The 27491-nt window shown below is 52.6% G+C and overlaps 1 protein-coding gene across 1 annotated transcript in view; it reads left to right on the top strand.

Annotated features, from left to right (window-relative positions):
* Nucleotides 1-27491, top strand: part of IQANK1 (IQ motif and ankyrin repeat containing 1) — a 44208-nt gene that overhangs the window by 16056 nt on the left and 661 nt on the right. The window contains exons 3-12 of the mRNA XM_021090476.1: nt 14530-14666; nt 14938-15102; nt 15162-15353; nt 15441-15566; nt 26268-26407; nt 26493-26547; nt 26624-26716; nt 26900-27008; nt 27107-27200; nt 27291-27425. Of these exons, the coding sequence (XP_020946135.1) occupies nt 14530-14666; nt 14938-15102; nt 15162-15353; nt 15441-15566; nt 26268-26407; nt 26493-26547; nt 26624-26716; nt 26900-27008; nt 27107-27200; nt 27291-27425 (1246 nt within the window). The remainder of the gene's footprint in view (nt 1-14529; nt 14667-14937; nt 15103-15161; nt 15354-15440; nt 15567-26267; nt 26408-26492; nt 26548-26623; nt 26717-26899; nt 27009-27106; nt 27201-27290; nt 27426-27491) is intronic.

Below are 27491 nucleotides of genomic sequence, written 5' to 3'. Positions count from 1 at the left end.
TGTTAAAATGTCTATTCTGCATGTTTTTAAATCAGAAAATTTTGTTTTTTTCGGTGTTGAAGTGTAGGAGCTGTTTAGTACATTTTGGCTATCAACCCCTTATTGGTCACCTGCTGAGCAGCTATTTTCTTATTCAGTAGGTTGCCTTTTCCTTTTGTCGGTGGTTTCCTCTGATGTGCAAAAGCTTGTAAGGCTAATTAGGTGCTATGTGTTTATTTTCGCCTTTATTTCCTTTGCTTTAGGAAACAGATCCAAAAAATACTGCTATGATTTATGTTAAAGAGTGTTCTACCTATGTTTTCTTTTCGTCTAAGAGTTTTATTGTCTCTGGTCTTACATTTAGGTCTGTAATCCTTTTTCTTTTTTTTTTCAGGTCTGCACCCACGGCATATGGAAGGTCCCAGGCCAGGGGTCAAATCGCCACAGCCACAGCAATGTGGGATCCAGCTGCATCTGCCCCTATGCCGCAGCTCAGGGCAACGCCGGATCCTTAACCCACGGGGCGAAGCCAGGGATCAAACCTGCGTCCTTATGGACACCATGTCAGATTTTAACCTGCTGACCCGTAACAGGAACTCCAGTTTATAGTTTTTGATGCAATGGTAATTGGGATTGTTTCCTTAAATTTCACTTTCTGATAGTTCATTGTTAGTATATAGAAATACTTTACGTTTCTATACATTAATTTTGTTTCCTGCAACTTTACTGAATTCATTGATGAGCTCTAGTCATTTTCTGATGGTGTCTGTAGAATTTTCTATGTATGGTGTCATGTCATCTGCGAACAGTGACAGTTTTACTTCTTCCTTTCTCACTCAGACTACTTTTATTTCTTTTTCTTGTCTGCGTGCCATGGCTAGGACTTCCAAGACGATGTTGCATAAAAGCAGCAAGAGTGAGCATCCTGATTTTGTTCCTGATCTTAGAGGAAACGCCTTCAGCTTTTCACCACTGAGTGTGAGGTTAGCTGTGAGCCTGTCCTGTGGGGCTTTTGTTAAGCTCAGGCATGTTCCCTCTGTATCCACTTGGTGGAGAGGTTTTTTAAAATCATGAATGGATGTTGAAGTCTGTCAAAAGCGTTTTCTGCACCTGTTGAGATGACTGTAAGATTTTTATTCTTCAGTTTGCTAATGCGGTATACCCTATCAATTGATTCATGAATCCTGAAACACCCTCGCATCCCTAGGGTAGACCGCACTCGACCATGGTGGGTGCTTCTTTTCATGTATGATTAGATTGGGTTGGGCGTTCCGGCTGTGGCGCAGTGCTTAACGAATCCGACTAGGAACCATGAGGCTGCGGGTTCTATCCCTGCCCTTGCTCCGTGGGTGAAGGACCCGGTGTTGTTGCCCTGGGCTGTGCTGTAGGTCTCCGACGCGGCTCGGATCCCGCATTGCTGTGGCTCTGGTGGAGGCTGGCGGCTACAGCTCCGATTCGACCCCTAGCCTGGGAATCTCCATTTGCTGCAGGTGTGGCCCTCGAAAAGACAAAAAGCCCCCCCCCCAAAAGGCTGGGGCTTGCCAGTGTGTTGCTGAGGATTCCCGCATCTCTGTTCACTGGGATGCTGGCCTGCAGTTACCTTTCTTGGTGACGTCTTTGTCTGATTTTTGGTATCAGGGCACCGCTGGCCTTGTGCAGTGAGTTCAGAAGCATATTCCTTCCTCTGCAGTTCTTTGCACTTACTTGAGAAATTCTTCTCTAAATATCTGGTAGAATTCATGTGTGAAGTCATTTGGTTCTGGACTTTGTCTGTTAGGAATTTTTTAAATTACCGATTCAGTTTCATTACGGGTAATTGGTCTGTTCGTATTTCCTATTGCTTTCTGATTTGGTCTTGGGGGAATTGTACATTTCTAGGAATTTATCTATTTCTTCTAGGTTGTCCATTTTATTGGCAGATAGTTGTTTGCGTTTATCTCCTGTGATCCTTTGCATTTCTGTGGTGTCAGCTGTCATTCTCCTTTTTTCATTTCTGACTTTTATTGATTTGAGCCATCTCTTGTTTTCTTGATCAGTCTGGCTAAAGGTAAATCAATTTTGTTTATTTTTTCAAAGAACCAGCCCTGAGTTTCACTGACATTTTCTATTGTTTTTAAGTCTATTTTATTTATTCTCTGATTTTTGTGATTACTTTCTTTTTGCTAACTTTGGGTTTTATTTGGTTTTTTCTTTTTCTAATTTCTTTTGAAATAAGTTTTGGTCGTTTATTTGAGATTTTTATTCTTTCTTTCTTTTTATTACTCAATGAATTTTATCACATCTATACTTGTACAATCATCACAACCAAAATTATAGCATTTCCAGCCCAAACCCCCAGCCCACCCCCCACCTCCCAACCTGTCTCATTTGGAAACCATAAGTTTTGAGCTGCAGGAGGTGTTTATAAATTTTGGAGATTAATCCCTTTGGAGTTGGTTCATTTGCAAATTTTTTTCCCATTCTGTGGGTTGTCTTTTCGTTTCGTTTAGGGTTTCCTTTGCTGTGCAGAAACTTTTAAGTTTATTTAGGTCCTATTTGTTTATTTTTGTTTTTGCTGTCATTACTCTAGGAGCTGGATCTGAGAAGATGTTGCTGCTGTGGTTTATGTCGGAGAGGGTTTGGCCTGTGTTTTCCTCTAAGAGTTTTATAGTATCCAGTCTTATATTTAGGTCTTTAATCCATTTTGAGTTTATTTTTGTGTACGGTGTTAGGAAGTGTTCTAATTTCATTCTTTTACATGTGGCTGCTCCACTTATTGAAGGGGCTGTCTTTTCTCCGTTGTATATTCTTTCCCCCTTTGTCAAAGATTAGTTGAATGTGGGTGCATGGGTTTAATTCTGGGCTTTCTATCTTGTTCCCCTGGTCTATATTTCTGTCTTTGTGCCAGTACCATACAGTTTTAATGACCATAGCTTTGTCGTGTAGTCTGAAGATAGGAAGCCTGATTCCGCCAGCTCCATTTTTCTTTCTCAGGATGTCTTTGGCTAATCTGGGTCTTTTGTGCTTCCAAACAAACTAGAAAATATTCTGTTCTAGTTCTGTGAAAAATGTCCTTGGTAATTTGATAGGGATGGCATTGAATCTATAGATTACCTTGGGTGGTATAGTCATTTTGATTGTATTGATTCTTCCAGTCAGAGACCATGGTATATCTTTCCATCTGTTTGTGTCATTTTTGATTTCTTTCATCAGTATCTTCTAGTTTTAAGAGTAGGGGTTTTTTGTCTCTTTAGGCAGCTTTATTCCTAAGTATTTTATTCTTTTTGATGTGATGGTAGATGAGATTGTTTCACTAATTTCACTTTCTGATTTTTCGTTGTTAGTGTATAGAAATGCAGTCAATTTCTGTGTATTAATTTTGTATCCTGCGACTTTGTCAAATTCACGGGTGAGCTCTGACAGTGTTCGGGTGGAGTCTTTAGGATTCGCTAGGTATAGTATCATGTCATCTGCAAACAGTGATAGTTTTACTTCTTCCTTTCCAATTTGGATGCCTTTTATTTCTTTTACTTCTCTGATTGCTGTGGCTAGGACTTCCAAAACCATGTTGAAGAGCAGTGGTGAGAGCGGACATCCTTGTCTTGTTCCTAATCTCAGCGGGAATTCCTTCAGCTTTTCAGCATTGAGAATGATGTTCTCTGTGGGTTTGTCATATGTGGCCTTTATCATGTTGAGGTGGGTTCCTGCTATGCCCACTTTCGGAAGGTTTTTTTTTTTTTTTTTTTTAATCAGAAATGGGTGTTGGATTTTGTCAAAGGCTTTTTCTGCATCTATTGAGAGGATCATATGGTTTTTATTCTTTCGTTTGTTCATGTGTGTATCACACTGATGGATTTGCGGATATTGAAGAGCCCTTGCATCCCTGGGATAAATCCCACTTGAACATGATGTACAATCCTTTTCATGTATTTTTGGACATGGTTTGCTATTATTTTCTTGAGGATTTTTGCATCAGTGTTCATCAGTGAAATTGGCCTGTAGTTTTCTTTTTTTGTGGTATCTTTGTCTGGTTGTGGTATGAGGGTGATGGTGGCTTCGTAGAATGAGTTTGGGAGTATCCCTTCTTCTGCAATTTTTTGAAATAGTTTCAGAAGGATGGGTATTAGCTCTTCTCTAAATGTTTGATAGAATTCTTCTGTGAAGCCATCTGGTCCTGGACTTTTGTTTGTTGGAATTTTTTGTTGTTTTTTTTTTTTGTCTTTGCCATTTCTTGGGCTCCGCCCATGGCATACGGAGGTTCCCAGGCTAGGGGTCTAATTGGAGCTGTAGCTGCCGGCCTACACCACAGCCACAGCAACTCGGGATCCGAGCTGCGTCTGTGACCTACACCACAGCTCACGGCAACGCCGGATTGTTAACCCACTGAGCAAGGGCAGGGATCGAACCCGCAACCTCATGGTTCCTAATCGTTAACCCCTGCGCCATGACGGGAACTTCTGTTGGAAGTTTTTTAATCACAGTTTCAATTTCAGTTCTTGTGATTGGTCTGTTCGTCTTAAGATTTTTCTTTATTTTATTTTATTTTATTTTATTTTTGTCTTTTTGCTATTTCTTGGGCCGCTCCCGCGGCATATGGAGGTTCCCAGGCTAGGGGTCGAATCGGAGCTGTAGCCACCGGCCTACGCCAGAGCCACAGCAACGCGGGATCCGAGCCGCGTCTGCGACCTACACCACAGCTCACGGCAACGTCATATCCTTAACCCACTGAGCAAGGGCAGAGACTGAACCTGCAACCTCATGGTTCCTAGTCGGATTCTTTAACCACTGCGCCACGACGGGAACTCCTTGAGATTTTTCTTATTTCTTGAGGTAGGCTTGTATTGCTATAGTTTCCTCTTAGAAATGCTTTTGATGTACCCCATAGATTTTGGATTATTGTGTTTCCATTTTCATTTGTTTCCAGAAATTTTTTGATTTCTTCTTTCATTTCTTCAGTGGCTTATTGATTGTTTAGTATCGTATTGTTTAGCCTCCATGTGTTTGTGGTTTTTCGCAGGGTTTTCTCCCATGTAGTTGATTTCTAGTCTCATAGCATCGTCCTTAGAAAAGCTGCTTAATATGGTTTCTTTCTGTTGTTTTTTTTCTTTACCCACAACATATGGAGGTTCCCAGGCTAGGGGTCAAATCAGAGCTATAGCCGATGGCCTACGCCACAGCCACAGCAATGCAGGATTGGAGCCAGGTCTGCAACCTACACCCCAGCTCACGGCAACACCAGATCCTTAACAACCACTGAGCGGGGCCAGGGATCGAACCTGTGTCCTTATGAATGCTAGTCAGATTCATTTCCACTGAGCCAGGATGGGACCTCCTCCAGTCTCTTTCAGCAAGGAGTTGCTCTGTAAATAGCTGTACTTTGCTGCCCATGAAAGGAGGCAAGCTCAGGGTCTTTCCACTCTGCCATCGACAAACACTCTCCTCTAGTTTTGTGTTTTTAAATGAAATATGCAAGCAAGAAAAGTTGGAGTTCCCAGTGTGGCTCAGCGGGTTAAGAGCCCAACTAGTATCCATGAGGATGTGGGTTTGAGCCCTGGCCTCGACCAGTGGGTCAGGGATCTGGCAGTGCTGTGAGCCGTGGTGTAGGTCGTAGACGTGGCTCGGATCCTGTGTTACTGTGGCTGTGGTGTGGGCCGGCAGCTGCGGCTCCAATTTGACCCCTAGCTTGGAAGCTTCCATATGCCACAAGTATGGCCCTGAAAAAAACAGAAAAAAGAAAACTTTTGAGGACGGCTCTTCTAGACAACTGGATTTTTAGAATTTCGCTGATATAAGTCCTCCTGTGCCGTGGGGTGGTTTTGCCAGCTCGTGCATAATGCGTCTCTCCAAAGCAGCTGGGGGCCTGCCTTTTCTGCCCCCCAGGTCCCCTCAGCACTCTTTCATCGGTGTCCTGATCCACCGTGATCATCTGAGGGCTATACAGACAGTCCGGGCGCCTGCGGGCGAGTCGTGACACAACTGAATCCTTCTGGGGCAGAGTGGGAAGGTATAGTGATGTCACTTCTGTGTAGAGGCATCTGGTGCTGGTGAAAGTTTACTGGGCTGGGAAACCTTTCTCATCAGGTCCCCAGCTTCCTGACGGGTGCTAAATGTTGCGTGGGTTTGTTCCACTCATGAGAAAGCACGTGTGGAACACACATTCTGCGGTTAGACTCCTCTCCTGGTTACGTTTACAATAATTTCATCATTCTCCAAAAACTACCCATTTTCTCCAGTAATAAAACTGGCACATTTAATTCTTCTATTGTGCTATTAATGTACATAATCTCTTAATTATGTATTTTCTTATTTATGCATTTTCTTTACTATTTTGGTAGAATATTCACGACTGTTCCACTGGGCTTTTCTTTTTTTTTCCTTTTTTTTTTTTTTGGTCTTTCTGCTATTTCTTGGTCTTGGGCCACTCCCACGGCATATGGAGATTCCCAGGCTAGGGGTCCAATTGGAGCTGTAGCTGCCGGCCTACACCACAGCCAGAGCAACACGAGATCCTTAACCCACTGAGCAAGGGCAGGGATCGAACCCGCAACCTCATGGTTCCTAGTCGGATTTGTTAACTGCTGCGCCATGATGGGAACTCCAAGGGATGTTTAGCTTGACCTTCTCTTTCAAGGACACTGCAGTTCTTAAATCTTCACGTTCTTCTCGGATGACCCTCCAGCAGAGAGAACGGACAGAGGGCACATCTGCCTCAGTGGGGGTGCCTGCCAGGAAGCCCCCACGGTGGAGGGGCCACCAGCGCACGGGAGATGTGCCACTGCTGCACAGCCCCCTTGAGCCCCTCTACTAAGAAACTTCTAGGCCGTGCCAAGGAGTCAAAGCAAGGAGCAGGAGCTCCCCCAGGACCCAGCCGTCGGCAGCACGCAGTTAGCACCTGGCCCTGCGCGCCCCTTCCTTGGGCCGGGCTGCTCCTCTCACATTGTTCTCCCTGCTTTTTCTCCCGCGGGGTCTGGTGACACCTCTTGGCCGGGTCCCACGCCCCCTCTGTCTCGTTCGTGGCGGTTGCCCTGAGCTCACCGAGCGGGGCGGGCGGGGGGGGGGGGGCGGTGGAGGCTGGCGCGGAGCTTCGGTTCCCCGCGCCCCTCGCGCCCCCCGCGCCCCCGCGCCCGGCGACGCTTCCGCAGCGGCCGTGGCGCCAGCCGCTGGCCTGACCCTCGATGTTCTAGCCTTCACTCTCTGGGGTGAAAAGAGTTCCCACTTCCTCACATTTCTGGGTCGATTGCTGTCACTGCTCCTGTCGAAACAGCCAGTGACGGCTGATGCGCGCTGCCAGCCCTGTGTCACCCACTCGCCTCCACCTGCACGCGCAGGGCACCTGCCTTCCCGCCCAGCGCGGAGGACGCCCCTGGAGCCGCCCCGTCGGCGGTGCCTGGAATAAGCGCAGGCGGCCCTCCGCCCCATCCCGGCTTCTGCCGACGCCCTGGCCTGGCCGGCCGCCCTCCTCTGCTACCAGTCCCTGAATCTGTCCGGAGAGGCTAGGCCTTCAGGAACACACTTAGAATTTTCCCCCGTTTTGGCCACACTGTGGCATATGGAGGTCCTGGGCCAGGGATCAGAGGTGAGCTGCAACTGCAACCGACACCAATCCTGTTGCACCGCAGTGGGAACTCCAGGAACAAATTTCTTGGTTTAAAATCACAAGAGTTTTGGGAGTTCCCATCGTGGCTCAGTGGTGAACGAATCCGACTAGGAACCATGAGGTTTCAGGTTCGATCCCTGGCCTTGCGCAGTGGGTTAAGGATCCAGCTTTGCTGTGAGCTGTGGTGTGGGTCGCAGATGCGGCTTGGATCCCGCGTTGCTCTGGCTCTGGCGTAGGCCAGTGGCTACAGCTCCGATTGGACCCCTAGCCTGGGAACCTCCCTATGCCGCGGGAGCGGCCCTAGGAAAGACAAAAAGACTAAATAAATAAATAAAATCACAAGAGTTTTTTCTCACTCGGGCTTCCTGGGCATTGTGGCCTGAGGGCTCTGCTCTGGGACCCAGGCTAACAGAGGAGCCGACATGCCTCCTAAAAGCTGCAGTTCCCTGGGAGCCTGCGCAGCGCGGCTGCTTCCGTGTGGAGCCACGTCCTTAACATTCACTCCCGCGCTGGCTGGCTTTCATCGTGATTTCTTCTTTGAGCCCTGGCTCACCATAACATGTATTTCACAACGTCTAGATATACGGGCGTCTCTAGTTATTCTGTGTCATCTGGTTTTGCCTTAATTCAGCGGCACTCGGACGTGTTCTTTATGAGTTCGATTGTGTGATATTGGTTAACGTGCGTTGTGGCTCAGCACGTGGTCAGTTTTGGTAAATTTCCCATGAATACTCAGAAAGAACGTGCCTCTGCAGTTACAGTGTTGGGCGTCCTCACGGTGGGTGTCTTCGTTTGAGTTCGTTTGTCCCCTGTGCCCAGCGCGGAGGTCGCCCCTGGAGCCGCCCTTGCTGACTTACTGGTCTGTGGGTCCGTTCTGACAATCACTGAGAGAGACGTGTTAAAATTTCCTACTATGACTGTAGACTCATCTGCTTCTCTTCGTAGTGGAGCTTGAGGTATTACGAACCCCTGTAGCTAGCTGCATACAGTCTCACATGTCATCTCATCTTGGTCATTTGACCCCGTATCATTTTGAAATACTTTCTTTTCTTTCTTTTTTTAAGGACTGCATCTGTGGCACATCAGAGCTGCAGCTGCTGGCCTATGCCACAGTCACAGCAATGCCAGATCCAAGCCACATCAGCAACCTATGCTACAGCTCATGGCAACGCCAGACTCTGAGCAGGGCCAGGGATCAAACCCACATCCTCATGGGTACTAGTCGGGTGCTTTATCGCTGAGCCATAACAGGAACTCCCTGAAATGCTTTAACTCTAGTGATGCTTGTGCCTTAAAATTTACTTTGGTATTAAAATAACATTACCAGCTTTGATTTTTTTTTCTTTGTCTTTTTAGGGCCACACCTGCAGCATCTGGAGGTTCCCAGGCTATGGGTTGAATCGGAGCTGTAGGCAGCGGCTTACACCACGGCCGCAGCAACGCCAGATCCGAGCTGCATCTGCGACCTCCACTGCAGCTCCTGGCAATACTGGATCCTTAACTCATGGAGAAAGGCCAGGGATCAAACCTGTGTCCTCATGGATACTAGTCAGATTCGCTTCCACTGAGCTACAATGGGAAGTTCACCAGCTTTGTTTTAATTCATTCGTGAGTGATATATATTTTTTCTTACTGGTAATGTTTCATTCTTAAGATGTGCTTCTTAAGTCTCCTTAATGCGAGGCCACCAGGGAGCGTCCCAGATGCGCTTCTTAAAAGCAGTGCGTACATGGTTCCCCCGAAGCTTTTCCGTTTACACGTAACTAATCCATCACAGGTTTGCGCTCATTTAAATCCCGCCTCAGTGTTCCTTTCATACTTTTTCTTTTCTTTTTTCTTTTTGTCTTTTTTGGGCCACACCCGTGGCCTATGGAGGTTCCCAGCTAGGGGTCCAATTGGAGCTGGAGCTGTGGCCACGGGCCTACACCGCAGCCACGCCAGATCCGAGCCGCATCTGCGACCTACCCCACAGCTCGCGGCAACGCCGGATCCTTAACAACCACTGTGTGAGGCCAGGGATCGAACCCTCGGCCTCACGGTTGCTAGTCGGGTTCCTCAACTGCTGAGGCGCGCCGGGAACTCCCGCTTCGTACTTTTCAGCTGACTTGGTACTCCTTTTACTCTCCTTTGGCCTTCTCCTGCTCTGCTAAATGTTTTATTATTCCAATTCTTTCTCCTTTTAGCAACTAGGTACAAATTCTTATTTTCTCTCCCACACAACAAATCACCACAAACTCGCAACTTAAAACAACACACCTTCAATTATCTCACTGTGACTGTGGGTCCAGTAGCTGAGTGTGACTGCAGGTGCCCCGCAGGGGTCAGCTGGGGCCGAGGTCCCCCGGAGGCCTGAGCAGGAAGATCCCACCGCCAAGTCCTGTCCCTGCGGTGGGAGGACTAAGGGCTGGCCTCCTGCTGGCCACTGGCCGGGGGCGATCTTCGGGCCGGGGGCTGCCCTCGGCTCCTGGGACAGGCCCCCCGCCCCTCGTCCTTCCTTAAGGCCAGCAAGAGAGCAGTCTGAGGAGATGGACTCTTCCAGAAGGTCGTCGGCTCGTGACCACAGGCGTGGCAGCCCGTCCCCTTTGCCGCATCCGGCTGCAGACCCTCCCGCCCTCGAGGAGAGAGGACGGGGCTCGTGGGCCCGCCTGGGGTGGGTCTGCCCAGTGGCTCCGAGGCCGCCGCGACCGTCCGCTTTTCTAACTGCGAGACCCGTAGCCTCGCCCAATAGATATGCTCTTACTTTGTGTGTGTTTTCGAGCCCGTGAGCCTGGGGCATCGGTGTTAGTCTTTTGCACACACGCTCGCATGTGTTCTGTCCCTCGTGCCCCCTGCCTGCACCTCCACTTCCCACGCGGAGTAACCTCGGCCTTCTCTCCAGCGCGGCTCTGCTGCTTCTGAATCCTCCTAAGGTTTCGTGTCCAAAGGTGTGTGTATTTTGCGTTAATTTTTTTTCCCCCTTTGAAGGAGTAAAAAGATTTTTCTAGTTTGTGTTTTAAGGTTTTGGCCGTTGTACTCTGGGGAGCCCTGGGGTGCGCGCTCGCTGGCCTCTGTACCCCTCCTGCTGCTGGGGTTCGTCATGTGCGCGTATCAGAGCCGTGACCTGGTCTCTTGGTTTTAAAAAATTCTCTTTGGGAGTTCCCGTCGTGGCGCAGTGGTGAACACCTCTGACTAGGAACCCTGAGGTGGCAGGTTCCATCCCTGGCCTCGCCCCGTGGGTTAAGGATCCCGCATAGCTGTGGCTGTGGCTGAGGTGTAGGCCGGTGGCCGCAGCTCCGATGAGACCCCTAGCCTGGAAACCTCCATATGCCGCGGGTGCGGCCGTAAAAAGACAGAAAAAAAAGATGTTGGCGGGATGCTCAAGGTCTGGGCAGCGCCGTGTCCTCCAGAGGAGGTTCGTTTCGTATCTGCAGGAGCCCAGGCGAGGGGCAGCTCCAGATCATCTTCGTCTAGTCGGGGGGGGGGGGGCAGTGATTTGACGCTGGGGCTCCTGTTTCCCCAAGAGATGCTCTATTTGCAAGCGTGGAGTTCTTCAGGCGTCTTACCCAATAGAGTTGCCAAATAAAATACAGGATCCCCATTTGAATTTGAATTTCAGATAAGCAATGAATCGCTTTTTAGTCTATGTCCTCAAAATCATGTCCTTTTTTTCCTAGCTGAACCCAGAAACCCTAAACCCGAGGCCTGCCCAGAGCTCTGGGTTATAGATTCTGTCCCTTGCCGCTGGGACCTGCAGGAGCCCTGCTCCTGTGGCTGCCTGCAGTCCCCGGGCGGTTGCTGCCGGTGCCGCCCGTCTGCAGGTCCGGGAGGCCCCCACGCCCTCCTCCACCCGCCCCCAGTCCTCGCTGCCTTGGTCTTTGCTTTGCCTTCAGATGGGGTTATATCCCATTCCCACTGCCCGTCTTTTCTATGGCATCACTGGGAAGTCCAGTCTGAGCCTCCTTCGCTGCCATAGCAGAAGCAGCTCCATGTGCAGAAGCTTCTGGAGCTTCTCCCTTGGAATTTGGACAACACTGACTCACCGACTTCTACTTTTAATTTTGCTGTAAAAGGTCTGAGGAGAGTCCAGTTTGATTTCTTTTTCGACGTGGGTGCCTAAATAAAGGTTTTTTTTTGAAGTTTTTTTAGGGCTGCACTCGTCATATGGAGGTTCCCGGGCTGGGGGTGGAATCAGAACTACAGCTGCCGGCCTACACCCCAGCCACAGCAACGCGGGATCCAAGCCACAGCTGTGGCCTACACCATAGCTCCCGGCAATGCCGGATCCCTGACCCACCGATTGAGGCCAGGGGTTGAGCCCACATCCTCATGTATACTAGTTGGATTCGTTTCCCTTGTGCCACAATGGGAATTCCTGAATAAAGTTATTTTTTAAAGGTTCAACAACCTACAGCCTAACCAGGATGTATCTGTAGCCAGTTGTTTTGTTTGCTGGTATATTCTTTGTCCTTTTTTTTTTTTTTTTTTTTTTTTTTTCTTTTCTAAGGCCACACCATGGCATGTGGAGGTTCCCAGGCTAGGGGTCTAATTGGAGCTACAGCCGCCGGCCTACGCCACAGCCACAGCAATACCAGATCTGCCACCTACACCACAGCTCCCGGCAATGCTGGATCCTTAACCCACTGAGTGAGACCAGGGATCAAACCCGCAACCCCATGGTTCCTAGTCAGATTCATTAACCACTGAGCCACGATGGGAATTCCCTGTCCTTTTTGTCTTAAGATTCATTTCAGGAAGTTTTTGGACCTCATTGCTCAGTATTTTCCCCATCACTAGTCCCCAGGTTCTAGAGACGCTAATCATTCTCACGTGTTAGCATCATCTGTTTCTCCTCCTGTTCCCACCTCCTTGTCTCCGCTCCCAGTGAGCCCCCCACAGCCTTTTCTGCCCTGAGCTCTACGCTCCGCTATATCCACTCTAGTTCTGGCTGCTTCTGCTTTAGCTGTTGGTATGTAGAACTGAGTATTTTTTTTCTTTTTCTTTTTCGGGCCACACCTGCAGCATATGGAAGTTCCCAGGGTAGGGGTCGAATCAGAGCTGCAGCTGCTGGCCTAGGCCACAGCCGCAGCAACACTAGATCTGTGCCACATTGGGCACCCATGCCACAGCTTTCGGCTGCCCCAGATCCTCAACCCACTAAGTGAGGCCAGGGATAGAACCTGCACCCTTACAGACATAATGTCAGGTTCTTTTTTTTTGTCTCTTTGCCATTTCTTGGGCCACTCCCGGGGCATATGGAGGTTCCCAGGCTAGGGGTCGAATCCGAGCTGTAGCCACCAGTCTATGCCAGAGCCACAGCAACGCGGGATCCGATCTGCGTCTGCGACCTACACCACAGCTCATGGCCACGCCGGATCCTTAACCCACAGAGTGAGGCCAGGGATCGAACCCGCAACCTCATGGTTCCTAGTCAGGTTCATTAACCACTGCGCCATGACGGGAACTCCCATTATATCAGGTTCTTAACCCGCTGCGCCAACACAGGAACTCCAGAAACTCCAGAACTCAGTAACTGTTTGTTTTCTATTCTGTGGTGACTCTATTACTTAACTTCTCATGACTGTATCATTTACCTCCTTGGTTTTTTTTTTTTTTTCCCCCCCATCTTGTCTTTTTTTTTGGTCAGCACTGGAGGAGAGTGGAAGTTCTGGGGCTGGGATGGAACCCGCGCCATCGTAGCCACCTAAGCTGTTTTGGTGATAATGGTGGATCCTGGAGTTCCTGTCATGGCTCAGCAGTTAATGGACCCGACTAGCATCCATGAGGACACAGGTTCGATCCTGCACGGGTTAAGGATCCGTCATTGTCGTGAGCTGTGGTGTAGGTCGCAGACAAGGCTCGGATCTGGTGTTGCTGTGGTTCTGGCATAGGCCAGTGGCTAGAGCTCCGATTAGACCCCTAGCCTGGGAACTTCCATATGCCTCGGGCACAGCCCTCGAAAATGCAAAAAGCCAAAAAAAAAAAAAAAGATCCTTAACCTGCTGTGCCACCAGGGAGCTCCCTTTATCTCACTTTTGATCCCTTGTTCTACTGAATTTCTGTTTTTATTAAGTCCTTCCGCAGCTCGTGGTGCCTTTGGAGAGTGGCTTTGCTGCTTGTTTTATTCCAGGGTCTTCTGAACACTGTGTGATCCCTGAAACGTGTCCACACCTGGCCCTGCTGAGCATGACACTCGGTCTGCCTCTCCTCTTCTCAATCAGTTACAGAAACATGGGTCCGCAGTTACTAACTCCCAGGACCTATGTTCTGTTATTGGACTGTTGGAAAGCCCCATTTTAGAGAAAGGCCCCGAGTCCCAGAGAAGTCGCTGTATCACGGGGGCAGCCATTGGCAGGTGCATGCGGATGTCTTTCCCCAGAGCCGAGTTGGACCCTCCGCTGTGGCCGAGGGTGCCACCGAGGGCCAGGCGGAGTGCGGGGCCCGAGGATCCCAGCTCCCCTGGGCCTTGGGCTCCCTCTTCTGAGCACTTCTTCTAAGTTCCGGAGGGCTTGGGCGTTGAGACCCCTACTTCCGCCCAGCCCGCCCTGCCTCTGGATGCGGTGCCTGAATTCGCAAGGGGTCCTCGTGGTTCTCAGAGGGAAGGGGACTTGTGGGGGTGGACAGGGCTTCTCTACCTGAGGCCATTTTTCTCAGGCTTCCTCTGGTTTCCTCCCAACGTCTCCAGCCTGTCTTCCCAAGCTCGGGCTCAGAGGCCATTTGCAGGTCCCCAGCTCTGTCTGGGTGGGGAGGACGGGAGGCTTCTCCGAGACCCGGCTCTTCTCTCCACTCTTCACGCCTCCTTCATGCTCTCCGCCGGTGGGTTATTCTGGCTTTGGTCATGTTTGTGGATTCTAGAACAGCTTGGGGCCTTTCTTCCGGTCAGGAGGGAGTGCGCCTGCTCCACCTGACGTGTTAACCTGGAGCTTAGGCACCCCTGGTGTTGGTCCCGCAGCGGCGCGGCCGGCAGCACCGGGATCTGTGAGCCCTCTCCCCACTAGCAGGGCCAACCGCGGAGGACCAAGCAGCCACCGTTATCCAGTGTTCCTTCCGGAAGCTCCTGGCAAGAAAGGAGCTGGCCCGCCGTCAGCAGGAGCACCAGGACTACCTGGAGCAGATGGAGAGGCTGCAGAGGGAGGTGGGGTCAGGCGGGGGTGGCTGGGGAGACAACCGCTCGGCTGGGGCAGGGGACTCGGAGTGTAGGAGACAACGGCAGGGCTGGGGGCGGGGACGGAGGGCTGGGGGCGGAGACTGCAGGGCTGGGGGCGGGGGGCTGGGGGCGGAGACTGCAGGGCTGGGGGCGGGGACGGAGGGCTGGGGGCGGAGACTGAAGGGCTGGGGGCGGGGACAGCAGGGCTGGGGGCGGGCACGCAGCGCCCGACGTAACTGCTGGCTGGGGCTGCCCGCAGGCCTTCGTGGCCCAGGTCCGGCGGGAGCAGGAGGCGGCCCGGCGGCGGCGGGAAGAGAAGGCGGCAGCCGAGCAGCGGCGGCGGGAGGAGCGGCAACGCGAGGCGCGCCTGCTGGAGGCGGCCTTCGACGGGAACCTGGGCGAAATCCAAGCCGTCCTGCGGGAGGTGAGCGGCGGGGCGGCGGGGCCTGGGGCCGGGGCGCCGCTGACAGCCTCCCCGCGCAGGTGGAAGAGCTGCTGACCCGCGAGGGCGTGGGCTCCGACGCGGCGGGGTTGGCGCGGCGGCTGCAGCGGCGCGTGGCACTGGTGGACTGCGAGGACGGCGGCGGGAACACACCGTTGTCCGAGGCGGCGGCGGGCGGGCAGCCCCTGGCTATCCAGCTGCTGGCCGAACAGGGCGCCAGTCCCAACAGTAAGGTGGGCTCCGGGGAGAACGCGGGCGGCGGGGAGAACGCGGGCGGCGCCTCGCCGGGGCGGGCCCTGCTCATCCAGCGCGACGCGCAGGGCGCCTTCGGCCGGACCCCGCTGTACCGAGCGGCCTTCGGGGGCCACCTGGAAGCCGTGGAGGTGCTGCTGAAGCTTGGAGCTGACCCCCGAGTGTATGCGGACGACGGGAGCACCCCGGAGCAGGTACGAGAGCTGGGCGGAAGGCCCGGGGCCCTCGCTCTTTCTCCCCGAAAGCTGTCAGGAGCTGGGTGGCCCCGTGCTGGCTGGTCCCCGCCGTCCAGGCCCCAGAACCCCCACGCAAGGCCTTGGCAGGCCCTTTCCTCCCGGAAGTCCTGGCTTTGAGGCTTCCCGCGGGATGGAGAACACGGCGCCGGTCTCTGCGGGCTTCCCGGGGTCGGGTGGGGGCTCTACCTATCTCCCCGGACCCTCAGCACACCCTGGAGGTCGTGTTACCATGGAGGTGGGGACACGGGCTGGCTCCTGCTGGCTCGCCCACCTGGCCGCTCACCTGGGCACTGTCTGTGTCTCTGAGAAGATTGGGCCCTAAGGCTGGGAGCCGCGACCCCCTGCCCCAGGCGTCTCCTCCCAGACGCCTCTGGGCCAAGGCTGGGGACACAGGGGCCTGGACTTGACCCCTGCCCAGGAGTCCAGATCAGATGGGGCTGAGGTGCGGCGTATGGGAGCAGCTGGGAAGCCTGGTGGCTAAGATCCCTCGATTCTTTAAAAAAAATGTTTTTAAAAAGTTATTGAAGTTTGGTTGATTTACAGTGGTGTTTGTTGCAGGGGTGCCCAAAGTGACTGGCCAAGGGCAGACGTCTCTCTAATTTACCCGTCCCCCACTTTCCCCTTTGGTAACCATAAGTTTCCCTTCTGTGTCCCTGGGTCTTTTTTCTGATTTTGTAGTAAGTTCGTTTGTGTTTGCTTTTTTTTTTTTTTTAACATTAAAAAAATTTTTTTTAAGGCCCTACCTGTGGCACCTGGAAGTTCCTGGGGCCAGGGGTCTAATGGGAGCTGCAGCTGAAGCCTATACCACCGCCACGGCTACACCCGATATGAGCTGCACCTGCAATCTACACCGCAGCTTGTGGCCACAATGGATCCTTAACCCATTGAGCCATGCCAGGAATCTAACCCACATCCTCACAGAGACAACGTCGGGTCTTTCACACACTGAGCCACAGCGGGAACTCCCTGTATGTATGTTTTTAGAGTCCACATGTGAGCGATATGACATACTGTCTTCAGCTGACTCCACTTCGCATGGTCATCTCTAGGTCCATCCACGTTGCTGCAGATGGCATGAGTTCATTCTTTTTACGGCCGAGTGGTGTGTATGTACCACAGCTTCTCTGTCCGTTTGCCAGTGGACACTTAGGTTGCTTGCATGTCTTGGCTATTGCGTATAGTGCTGCCGTGAACATTGGGGTGCATGCATCTTTTCGAGTTAACAATTTCTCTGGATTTATGCCTAAGAGAGGGATTGCGAATCATACAATAGCCCAATTTTTAGTTTTTAAAGGAACCTCTATACTGCTCTCCACGGTGGCTGCACCCCTTTGACCTTCCCAGCAGCAGGGTTCCCTTTTCTCCACACCCTCTCCAGCATGTGTTGTTTGTACATGTTTTTTGTAGACCTGTTGATGGCCATTCTTTCTGGTGTAAGGTGGCACCGCATCGTGGTTTTGACTTTGCCTTTCTCTAATAACTAGCAATGCTGAGCACGTTTTCAGGTACCTATTGGCTACCTGTGTGTCTTCTTTGAAGGAACGTCCTATTTAGGTCTTCTCCCCATTTTTTGACTGGGTTATTTGTTTTTTTGGTATTGAGTTGTATAAGCTGTTCATGTATTTTGGAGAGTAATCTCTTGCTGGTCGCATTGTTTGCAAATATTTTCTCCTGGTCTGTAGGTTGTCTTTTTGTTTTGTTCCTGGTTTCCTTTGCTGTGCAAAAGCTTTCAAGTTTCATCCGGTCCCATTTGTTTATTTTTGTTTTCATTTTATTTTATTTATTATTATTATTTTTTGTCTTTTTGCCTTTTCTAGGGCCGCTCCTGGGGCATATGGAGGTTCCCAGGCTAGGGGTCGAATCGGAGCTACAGCTGCCAGCCTGCACCACAGCCACAGCCATGCAAGCCACGTCTGCAACCTACACCACAGCTCACGGGCAATGCTGGATCCTTAACCCGCTGAGCAAGGCCAGGGATCGAACCTGCAACCTCATGGTTCTAGTTGGATTCTTTAAACACTGAGCCACAACGGGAACTCCTTGTTTTTATTTTTGTCACTCGAGGAGGTGGGTCCGAAAAAGCATTGCTGTGATTTATGTTAAAAAGTGTCCTGTGTATGTTTTCCTTTAGGGGTTTTATAGTGTCTGATCTTGTATTTAGGTCTTTCATCCATTTTGAGTTTATTTTTGTGTGCGGTGTAGAGAGTGTTCTAATTTCATTCTTTCACATGCAGCTGTCCACAGTTTTTCCCAGCACCACGTATTTATTTATTTATTTATTTATTTGTCTTTTTGCCATTTCTTGGGCTGCTCCCGAGGCACATGGAGGTTCCCAGGCTAGGGGTCGAATCACAGCTGTAGCCGCCAGCCTACGCCAGAGCCACAGCAACGTGGGATCCGAGCCGCATCTGCAACCTATACCACAGCTCACGGCAACGCCAGATCCTTAACCCATGGAGCGAGGCCGGGGATCGAACCCGTAACCTCATGGTTCCTAGTCGGATTCGTTAACCACTGTACCATGATGGGAACTCAGCACCACTTATTGAAGAGACTGTCTTTTCGCCATTGTATAACCTTGACTCCTTTGTCATACATTAGTTAACCACAGGTGTGTAGGTTTATTTCTGGGCTTTCTATCCTGTTCCACTGATTTATATTTCTGTTTTTGTGCCAGTACCATGCTATTTTGATGCCTGTAGCTTTGTAGTATAGTCTGAAGTTAGGGAGCCTGATTCCTCCAGCTCCATTTTTTTCCCTCATGATTGCTTTGGCTATTCAGGGTCTTTTGTGTTTCTATACAAATTTAAACTTTTTTGTTACAGTTCTGTGAGAAATGCCATCAGCAATTTGATAAATATTGATTGACTCTGTAGCGTGCCTTGGGCAGCATGGTCATTTTAACAGTATTGATTCTTCCAGTCCAAGAGCACAGTGTATCTTTACATCTGTTTAACGTGTCATCTTCAGTTCCTTTCATCAGCATCTTACGGTTTCTGAAGTTTTAATTTCTTTAAGTGAGTCTGATTTGAACCTCAGGCCCCCAACCCTCTCAGTCGTAGGCCCCACCCCAGTCTGTAAGGCTGCGGTGCTGCCTGGAAAATGTGGGCTTGGCCTGAGGTCCAGAGCCCCTGCTTCCCCCTGTGGGCTGTCAGGACCTTTGCACAGCTGGGGACCCCATGCCCCGGGCTCCTGCACCCCCGGACCATCACCCCTGACCTTGGCAGGCATTCGCTCTGCTCTTTTTGGCTTCTTCACTTTCATAAGCAGCAGGACAGGTTTTAAAGGGCCAGCAGAGGTTTTGGCTCAAACAGCTCCTGGAGTCTTCTTGGACAAAGGCGCGAAATGTGGGGCCAGGAGGACCAAAGGGCCTGGGCCGCAGAGGGGCCGCAGAGGGGCCGGGGTGGGCGTGGGGGCAGCAGGAGGCCCAGGCTGGAGGCCCAGCACTGTGAGGAGCCAAGAAGGGTGCAGGCATCTGTCTGCGGGGTGTTGATGAGGGTGTCCAGCCAGCCGGTGCCTGAGGGGGATCAGGGGTCGGGGGCCCTGAGAGGAGCAGGGCCCTCAGGGTGGAGGAGGGGAGGGCCGGGGGCCCCTGGCTGCCAGGATGGACTGTCTTCAACAGGTGGTCCCCAGGGGAAAGAATGAACCGAACCTTGACCTGAACTTCACACCCGATTAAAAAAACAACTCACTCACAATGGATTATGGGAGTTCCCTTGGGGCGTAGAGGGTAAGAATCTGGTCTTGCCACATCTGTGGCTCAGGTCGTTGTTGTGATGCAGGTTTGATCCCTGGCCCAGGAACGTCCACCTGCCTCAAATGTGGCCAAAAAAAAAAAAAAAAAAAAAAAAGTTCTTCAACAAAAAGCACAATGAGTGTGTAAAAGAAAAACTTTCGCCCAGCGGAAGCCCCTGGTAGGAAGTTGAAAAGGCACAAGCCCCAGAGAAGGAGACGGTCTTCGCAGACCGCACATCTGGCAAAGGGTCCACCTTCCCCGCAGCCGGACGCCGCTCCACGCTCAGCGCCGAGGTCCTGCAGCCCAGCGGTAAAGCGGGCAGAGGAGGCGGCGAGGGCACCGGGAGGCGGTCAGCATCCTCACACCGGGACGAGCGGAAACGAAAGCCTGTGACCACAGCGACTGCGGGTGAAGGTGCGGCCGCTCCGGAGAAGTGTGGCCGCTTCTGAAGAAGCGACGCGTTCGCACGAGACTCAGCGTCGCACTGCTGGGCACTTTCATTTCTTTTCTTTTTTCTTTTTGGTCTTTTTAGAGGTTCCCAGAGTAGGGGTCGAACTGGAGCAGCAGCCGCCGGCCTCCACCACAGCCACAGCCCCGCCAGATCCGAGCCGCATCTGCGACCTACGGCCACGCCGGATCCTGAACCCACGGAGCAAGGCAGGGATCGAACCCGCAACCTCCTGGCTCCTCGTCGGATGCGTCCACCACCGAGCCACAACGGGGACTCCACTGCTGGGCATTTTCGCCCAGCAGAGTGAATCCTGTCTCCACACAAAAGCAGATACACCAGTGTTCCCAGCAGCTTTATTTGCTACGGCCCCAAACTGGAAACAAGCTGGCTGCCCTTGGGTGGGTGAAAGGCGACGGCCGCCGGCGGCGGGTGCACCCCGGGCGCTTCTCAGCCGGACGGGAAGGGGCCGCCACAGGGCACCACCCGCACGGGTCTCGGGGGTCTGTGCCCACTGAAAGGGGGCTGCGTGCCCTCTCCCAGGGTTGCGGACCAGAGGAGCCCGTCGACCGAACAGTTTCAAGATGAGGAAACTGTGCAGGTGGAGACGAGGTCAGTGGCTGCAGGGGCTGGAGGGGGCGCCAGAGGAGCGGGAGCGGCGTGGCGAGGACGGGGCGGCCGAAGGGAGCCTTGGGGTGGTGGGTGCGCAAACCTCCACCCGTGATAAAAGTGCCCCAAACTATACACACACAGAGGAGCCGGGCGGGATTGTTGCGAGGAAGAAAGCGGGTTGGGGACCGCGCCCCGTCCACGCCGCGTATGTACATCGACGGCTCTGTGGTTGCGCTGGCGTCGGCATGGGGGGGGGCGTGTCAAGGACACGTGCCACTTCCTGCAAATCTGAAATTGTTGCCAAAGGAGAGGCCAATAAAATGACCGGGCGTACAAAGAAACAGGAACATACAACCTACAGTGAAGAGCAAAATCAGCCAGAACTGACTCAGAAACGACGCAGACGACATATTAGTCGACAAGAGTGTGAAATCGTCTATACCGCGCACGCAGCGCACACCTGGCCGCGGCTGCCGGCTCATCTCATTGTCGTGAACTTCGGGAAGCTCCGGTGCTTGAGGTGAGAAATACCCTGGGTGGATTCACGGCAGATTAGACGGTGAAAGAGGAATCACTCAATTAGAAGACACAGCAACAGAAGTTACCCCAAACGAAGCGCAGGAAGAAGGTTGAAAAAAGAAAAGAAATAGAATGCTGCTTCCACGATGGAGTAAATGGGACCTGACTTAACCTTCAACCTGAAGTAACAACAAAACCCGGGCAGAACCTGTGAAACAGGGGTTTCCAAGACACCGAACATCAGGGAACAATCAGTGACCCCGAGAGGCTGGAAATAGAGCGTGTGAGCCCTTTGCCTGTCCAGCTGACGGCTTGGAGAGCATCCAGGCTGTGGTGTAGGAGGGGTCCCCCAGGACCTGATGTACCCCTGAGTTAAGGGGCCAGCACTCAGGGTCCAGAGGGCCCAAGGCAGGCAGCCTGCAGGCGCCAGAGCGAACGGCAGAGAAAGGGCGCCCCGGGGTCCCTGTGGGGGTTCGCAGTCCTGCCGCTGTGAGGATGCACTTTGGATCCCTGGCCTCGTTTGGTGGGTTAAGCATCCTGTGTTGCCACGAGCTGTGGTGTAGGTCGCAGCAACAGTATGGCTGTGGCTGTGGTGCAGGCCTGAAGCTGCAGCTCCAGTTCAACCCCCGGCCCAGGAATTTCTGTATGCTGCAGGTGGGGCCACAAAATGGAAGAAAAAAAAAAAAAGGTTTATGTGTACACTAAACCCTAAAGCAACTACTAAATATCCAGAGACTTATGGCTATTAGGATAAGTGAGACATAGTGGGAGTCTAAAACACATGCCGTCCAGAAGGAGGCAGGAGAAGAAGAAAAGGAAAATAAAGAAGAGATGGAAGCAGTTGGAAACAACAGCAGGCGTTCCCGTCGTGGCACAGTGGTGAACGAATCCCACTGGGAACCATGAGGTTGCGGGTTCGATCCCTGGCCTTGCTCAGTGGGTTAAGGATCTGGCGTTGCTGTGGTGGGGGCTGGCAGCTGTAGCTCCGATTCGACCCCTAGCCTGGAAACCTCCACATGTGCTAGTGTGGCCCTAAAAAGCAAAAAAATAAAAAATTTAAAAAATTAAAGGGAGTTCCCGTTGTGGCGCAGTGGTTTAACGAATCCGACTGGGAACCATGAGGTTGGGGGTTCGGTCCCTGCCCTTGCTCAGTGGGTTAAGGATATGGCGTTGCCGTGAGCTGTGGTGTAGGTTGCAGACGCGGCTCGGATCCCGCATTGCTGTGGCTCTGGTGTAGGCTGGTGGCTACAGCTCCGATTGGACCCTTAGCCTGGGAACCTCCATATGCCACAGGAGTGGCCCAAAGAAATAGCAAAAAGACAAAAAAAATAAAAAATAAAAAAAATTAAAGGATCCAGTATTTCTGCTGCTGTGGTGTAGGTTGCAGCTGCAGCTTGGATCTGATCCCTGGCCCAGGAACTCCATGTCACAGGGCAGCCAAAAAAGAAAACAAAAGTAGACTTCGGAACAAAAAGTATTACTAGGGATAAAAATTATTTTGGGAGGCTCCTTAGTGGCCTGGTGGTTGGGCCTCAGCGCTTTCATCACTGCAGCCCGATTCAGTCCCTGGTCTGGGAACTGAGGTCCCACTTCACGCCACTGCTCCCTGCAGCCAAAAACCAATATTGAAAAATCATTTCATCAAGATCAAGGGATCACTGCATCAAGAGGATGCCAGCGTCCTACGCATTTTTGCAGCTACAGACAGAAGTACAAGAAACGAGAACAGAACTACGGGAGGACTAAATCCACAGTTACAGCAGTGGCCTTCAGCCTCCGAACCTCAGTAATCGGTGCCACAGGAGACAATCAGGAAAGACGGAGGAGAAGGAGGCAGCCTTGTAAACTGCTCCCCAGCCTGCCCGCATCCCTTTTCCGTCATCTCGTGCTTTCCATTCAGTCCATCCTTTTTCCTTGCTGTTGGTTTATTCTTTCTTCATGTTACACATTCTCTCGTTAACTTACGAGTCGTTTGTTGATAACTTACCAGTCCACGCACTCGTTGCTGTGTCCAGTTCACCCTCCATCCTAAACCATCCCTCGTTTGCTCATTTATTTACCTACTGTTCATTAAAAAAATTGTTATAGTTGATTTGCAATGTTCTGTCACTTTCTGCTCACAGCACAGTGACCCCGCCGCGTATCTGTGCATTCTTTTTCTCACGTGATCCTCCACCGTCTTGCATGGCAAGTGTTCGGGTGACTCCCTGTGCTGGACAGCGGGCTCTCGTTGCTCATCCACTCCAGGTGCAACAGTTGGCATCTACGAGTCCTAAACTCCCAGGCCACCCCACTCCCTCCCCTTCCCCCTCGGCAACTACAAGTCTGTTCTCCCTGTCCTGTGAGTTTTGTTTCTTTTTGGTAGATAGGTTCGTGTGTGTCATATATTAGATTCCAGATAAAAGTGATATTAAATGGTATTTGACTTTCTCTTTCTGACTTCACTTAAAATGAGGGTCTCTAGGTCCACCCATGTTGGTGCAAATGACATTGTTTTGTTCTTTTTTTACGGCCGAGTAGTATTCCCCTGTGTGTATCTACCACCCTTCTCAGTCCATCCGTCTGCCGATGGCCATTTAGGCTGTTTCCACGTCTTGGCTGTCGTGAATAGCGTGGCAGTGAACTTTTCTCTAGGCGTTGAGGTCCCTCGTCTTAGCTGGTCTCCTCCGTTAGGTGGCTTCCCAGGGCGTGGGTTTCTCTCTGCTTTCACTGCTCCCTCTCAGCAGTGCTAGTGCTGTTCTGTTTCCTTTTCTGCGTCTCTCTCTCTTTCTCCTTCTGTTCTGTGCAGTTTTGTGGAGGGTTTCTTCCCCTTTTTGGAGGCTTAAGGTCCTCTGCCAGCCTCGAGCCGTCGTGTGCTGCTGTTCTGCGTGTGGACGGGGTCTTTTGGATGCGCTCGGGGGAGAAGGTGGGCGCCGCGTCCTAGTCGACGGCCTCCCCTGCCTCTACCCGCTGTCCGTTACCATCCGAGCTCCGTCCGCGCCGTCCCGCCGTCTACTCGGGGGAAAATCCTGAGAGCAGGGGCTGGGATGTGTTCTCTGATGTCGTACATTTTGGCCCAAATGTGGAAGGCACTCAGAAACTGTGTTGGACGGTCAAACGCACCCATTAAGTCATCTCTCCATTTGCTCAACCCACCAGCTCCTCACCTTACATTATTCATCCGTTAAGTCCCTTCTTCCCGTAATTTTTTGTGTTTTAGTTCATTATTTCATCCATTCTGTCAATCGATCCGAGTCCCTCATTCTTTTTATTTTTGTTTATTTATTTATTTATTTATTTGGTCTTTTTTTTTTTTTTTTGTCTTTTTGCTATTTCTTTGGGCCGCTCCCGCGGCATAGGGAGGTTCCCAGGCTAGGGGTCGAATTGGAGCTGTAGCCACCAGCCTATGCCAGGGCCACAGCAATGCGGGATCCGAGCCACATCTGCGACCTACACCACAGCTCGCAGCAACGCTGGATCCTTAACCCACTGAGCAAGGCCAGGGACCGAACCCCCAACCTCATGGTTCCTAGTCGGATTTGTTAACCACTGAGCCATGACGGGAACTCCTGTTTTGGGGGTTTTTTTGGAGTGTGCAGTGGCTTGACGTGGAACCTCAGTTCCCAGACCAGGAGCAAACCCAAGCTGCAATGGTAAAAGTGTCGAGTCCTAACCACTAGGCCACCAGGAAACTCCCATTATTCATTCATCTGTCATTGGACACTTAGGTTGCTTTCACGTCTGGGCTATTGTCAATGGGGCTTCTGTGAACATACATGCACTGATGGGGTGCATGTATCTTTTCAAATTACAGTTTTCTCTGGATAGTTGCCCAGGAGTGGAATCGATGGGTCATATGGTATATTTAGTTCTCTGAGGAACCTCCAGCCTGTTCTGCACAGTGGTGGCACCAATTTCCACTCCCACCAGTGGTGAAGGAGGGTTCTCTTTGCACCACACCCTCTCCAGAATTTGTTATTTGTAAACGTTTTAATGACAGCCATTCTGACGGGTGTGAGGGGGACCTCACTGTAGTTTGAGTCTCATTCTCTAATAATTAGTGGTGTTGAGGGAGTTCCCGCTGTGGCTCAGCAGCTTAAGCTGACTAGCATCCGTGAGGATGCAGGTTCGATCCCTGGCCTTGCTCAGTGGGCTAAGGATCTGGCGTGGCTGTGGCTGTGGTGTAGGCCGGCAGCTGCAGCTCCAATTCAATCCCTAGCCTGGGAACCTCCATGTGCCGCGAATGCAGCCCTAAAGAGACACAAAAAAAAAAAAGAAAAAGAAAGTGACGTCGAGTACCTCTTGGCCATAGGTCTTGGGGGAAACGTCTCTGTAGGCCTTCTGCCCATTTTTCAATTGGGTTGCTTGCTTTTTTATTTATTCTTTTATATGTTCACCCATATAGTTTTCCATTTATTCCAGTTCGACTTACAAACTAATCTTTGGCAAATTTTTAAACTTACTTGAATCTCAGGTCTGTATATTCCTAAGTGGGGCTAATGACAGTTCCTATATATATTTTTGGCCATCCCTGTGGCTTGTGGAAGTTCCCAGGTCAGGGATCAAACCTGCACTAAAGCAGTGACAATGCCGGATCCTTAACCCACTGGGCCGCCAGGGAACTTGCAGTCCCTGTGCTTTGAAGATTAATGAGATAATAGATGTAGTCCCTTAGCACATTCCTGGCACACAGGGCTCAATACGTGGCAGCTGTTACTCTTGGAAGTTTTACGTGTTCAGTTTCTTTAAGGTAATCCTGGATGGGCTTCTTCCCACGTTCACCTTCTCTCTCCTGTCTGGCCATCCATTCACTGCTCCTGACACAGCTGCGAACTTTCTTTTGTAAACTACACATACTCAACACTGTACGAATCAAAGTTGTGGGGCTCTGTTAAAGGATAAAGGAAATACTCCTGGATGAACCACCTGAGGCAAAAAAGCTTCCTGTGGATCCCTGTCCCTTGCTTCTGAGAGCGGGCTGTCTGTGCCCCGCTCGCACTCGGGGGCGGGGGGGGGGGTGCTTGAGAGGAGCGGGTAAGGAGAGGTTTGGGATGAGTGTGGCCTGCCAGCTGGGGCCTGCGGGGAGCTGCCCTGAGGGCCCTGCCAGCGGCGACGCAAGCAGGACGCCTGGGGCTGGTGGGGGAGGGGGCGTGCAGGGGGACCCAGAGGACCCTCGGGGCTCAGTTTGGGAGGAGCTGCTCCAGGTTCTCAGCGCTTCAGGGCCCACCCCTGGCCAGCCGCGAGAGCCCCATTTCTGCGAGGTGGTGCCTTTTTCTTTAAAATGGGAGTGTAACAGCCCCTCTCTCCAGGCTGGGCAGAGGACAGCACACGCCCTGAGCTTTTGACCCGTGTCCTCGGTCGCTAGGTGGCCTCTCTGGATGCGGTGGCCAGCGTGCTGCACTTGTGGGACCTGAGCCTCACGGATGTCATGCTGCAGAACATGGAGGCTGAGCGGCAGCGCCGGGCCCAGGAGGCCGAGCAGCACAAGGAGGCCGAGGCCAAGCGGTGCAGCGCGGGTGCGGGGGTGCGGGGGTGTGTGCGTGCGTGTCGGCAAGCAGGGCCTCTGACCCCTGGTTCCCTCGCATCCCAGCGTGAACCTCAAAGTGCAGCAGCTGGCGAAGGCACAGCAGCAGTGTCACAAGCAGGTGAGTGCACAGCCCCGGCGGCCCCGGGAGGAGCGGGTGCGAAGGGCGCCAGCCAGCTGTGCCCCGGCCCGCCCAGCTGCAGCAGGCGTACTGCGAGCTCAACCGGAGGGTCGCGGAGCACGACAGGTGCGAGCGGAGGGGTGCCGCCAGGGCCGAGCTCACGCTGCAGGTGGGCTTTCTCCCTGGTCCGGGGCTCCCGAAGGCGGGGCGGGCGTGGGGCATCCCTTTCCAACAGCCGCCTGGGGCGGGCAGGACGGGGCGGGGCCCTCCGTCCCTTCCTCGGGGTCCTGACGTGCGGGGTGGCGGGGGGTGGTCGGCCTCGCGCTGAGCCGGGTGTGCCCCCCCGCCCCAGGCCATCAAGGACGCAGAGGCGCAGGTGGACAGGCTCCGACAGGAGGCCCAGAAGGCCGAGGAGACGCTGGCCCAGGCCCGGCTGGAGCAGCGGGAGCGGACCCAGGCGGGTGGGCGGGGCCGGGCCGGGGGCGCCGGGGGAGGGGGGAGGGGCGGGGCCGGGGAGGGAGGGGCGCCGGCCTCAGCCCCACCCCTCACGCCCCCTCAGGGGAGGAGGAGGCGCCCGGGCTGAAATGCCAGGTCACCGAGCTCCACGACGTGCTGCTGAGGGATGTGGGTGATCGCATCCGCGCCGACGGCAGGTCAGCGGCCTGGGTCTGGGACGCGGGACAGGCAGGCGAGGGGCGAGCCAAGGGCCCGGCGGTCGGCGGTGAGCTGGCGGCCGCCCCCAGGTGGCCTCTTGTTATCGACCCTTCGGGCCAGGCGGCCGTCTTCCTGCGCTACCAGGACACCAACTACGTGGACGCCGTGAACCCGGAGCACCTGCGGCCAGAGAGGCTCCGGCTGGCCCTGCTGGGGGCGCTCAGGTGAGGCGGCGGCAGGCGGGGCCCCGGCCCCGCGCCCGCGCTCACCGCCCCGCCCGGCGCTGCCCG

The sequence above is a fragment of the Sus scrofa genome, chromosome 4 (genome assembly GCF_000003025.6).
Source record: "Sus scrofa isolate TJ Tabasco breed Duroc chromosome 4, Sscrofa11.1, whole genome shotgun sequence".
NCBI classification, from domain to species: Eukaryota; Metazoa; Chordata; class Mammalia; order Artiodactyla; family Suidae; genus Sus; species Sus scrofa.
Note: the sequence above shows the minus strand (reverse complement) of the source record. Positions and strands in the feature narration are given on the sequence as shown.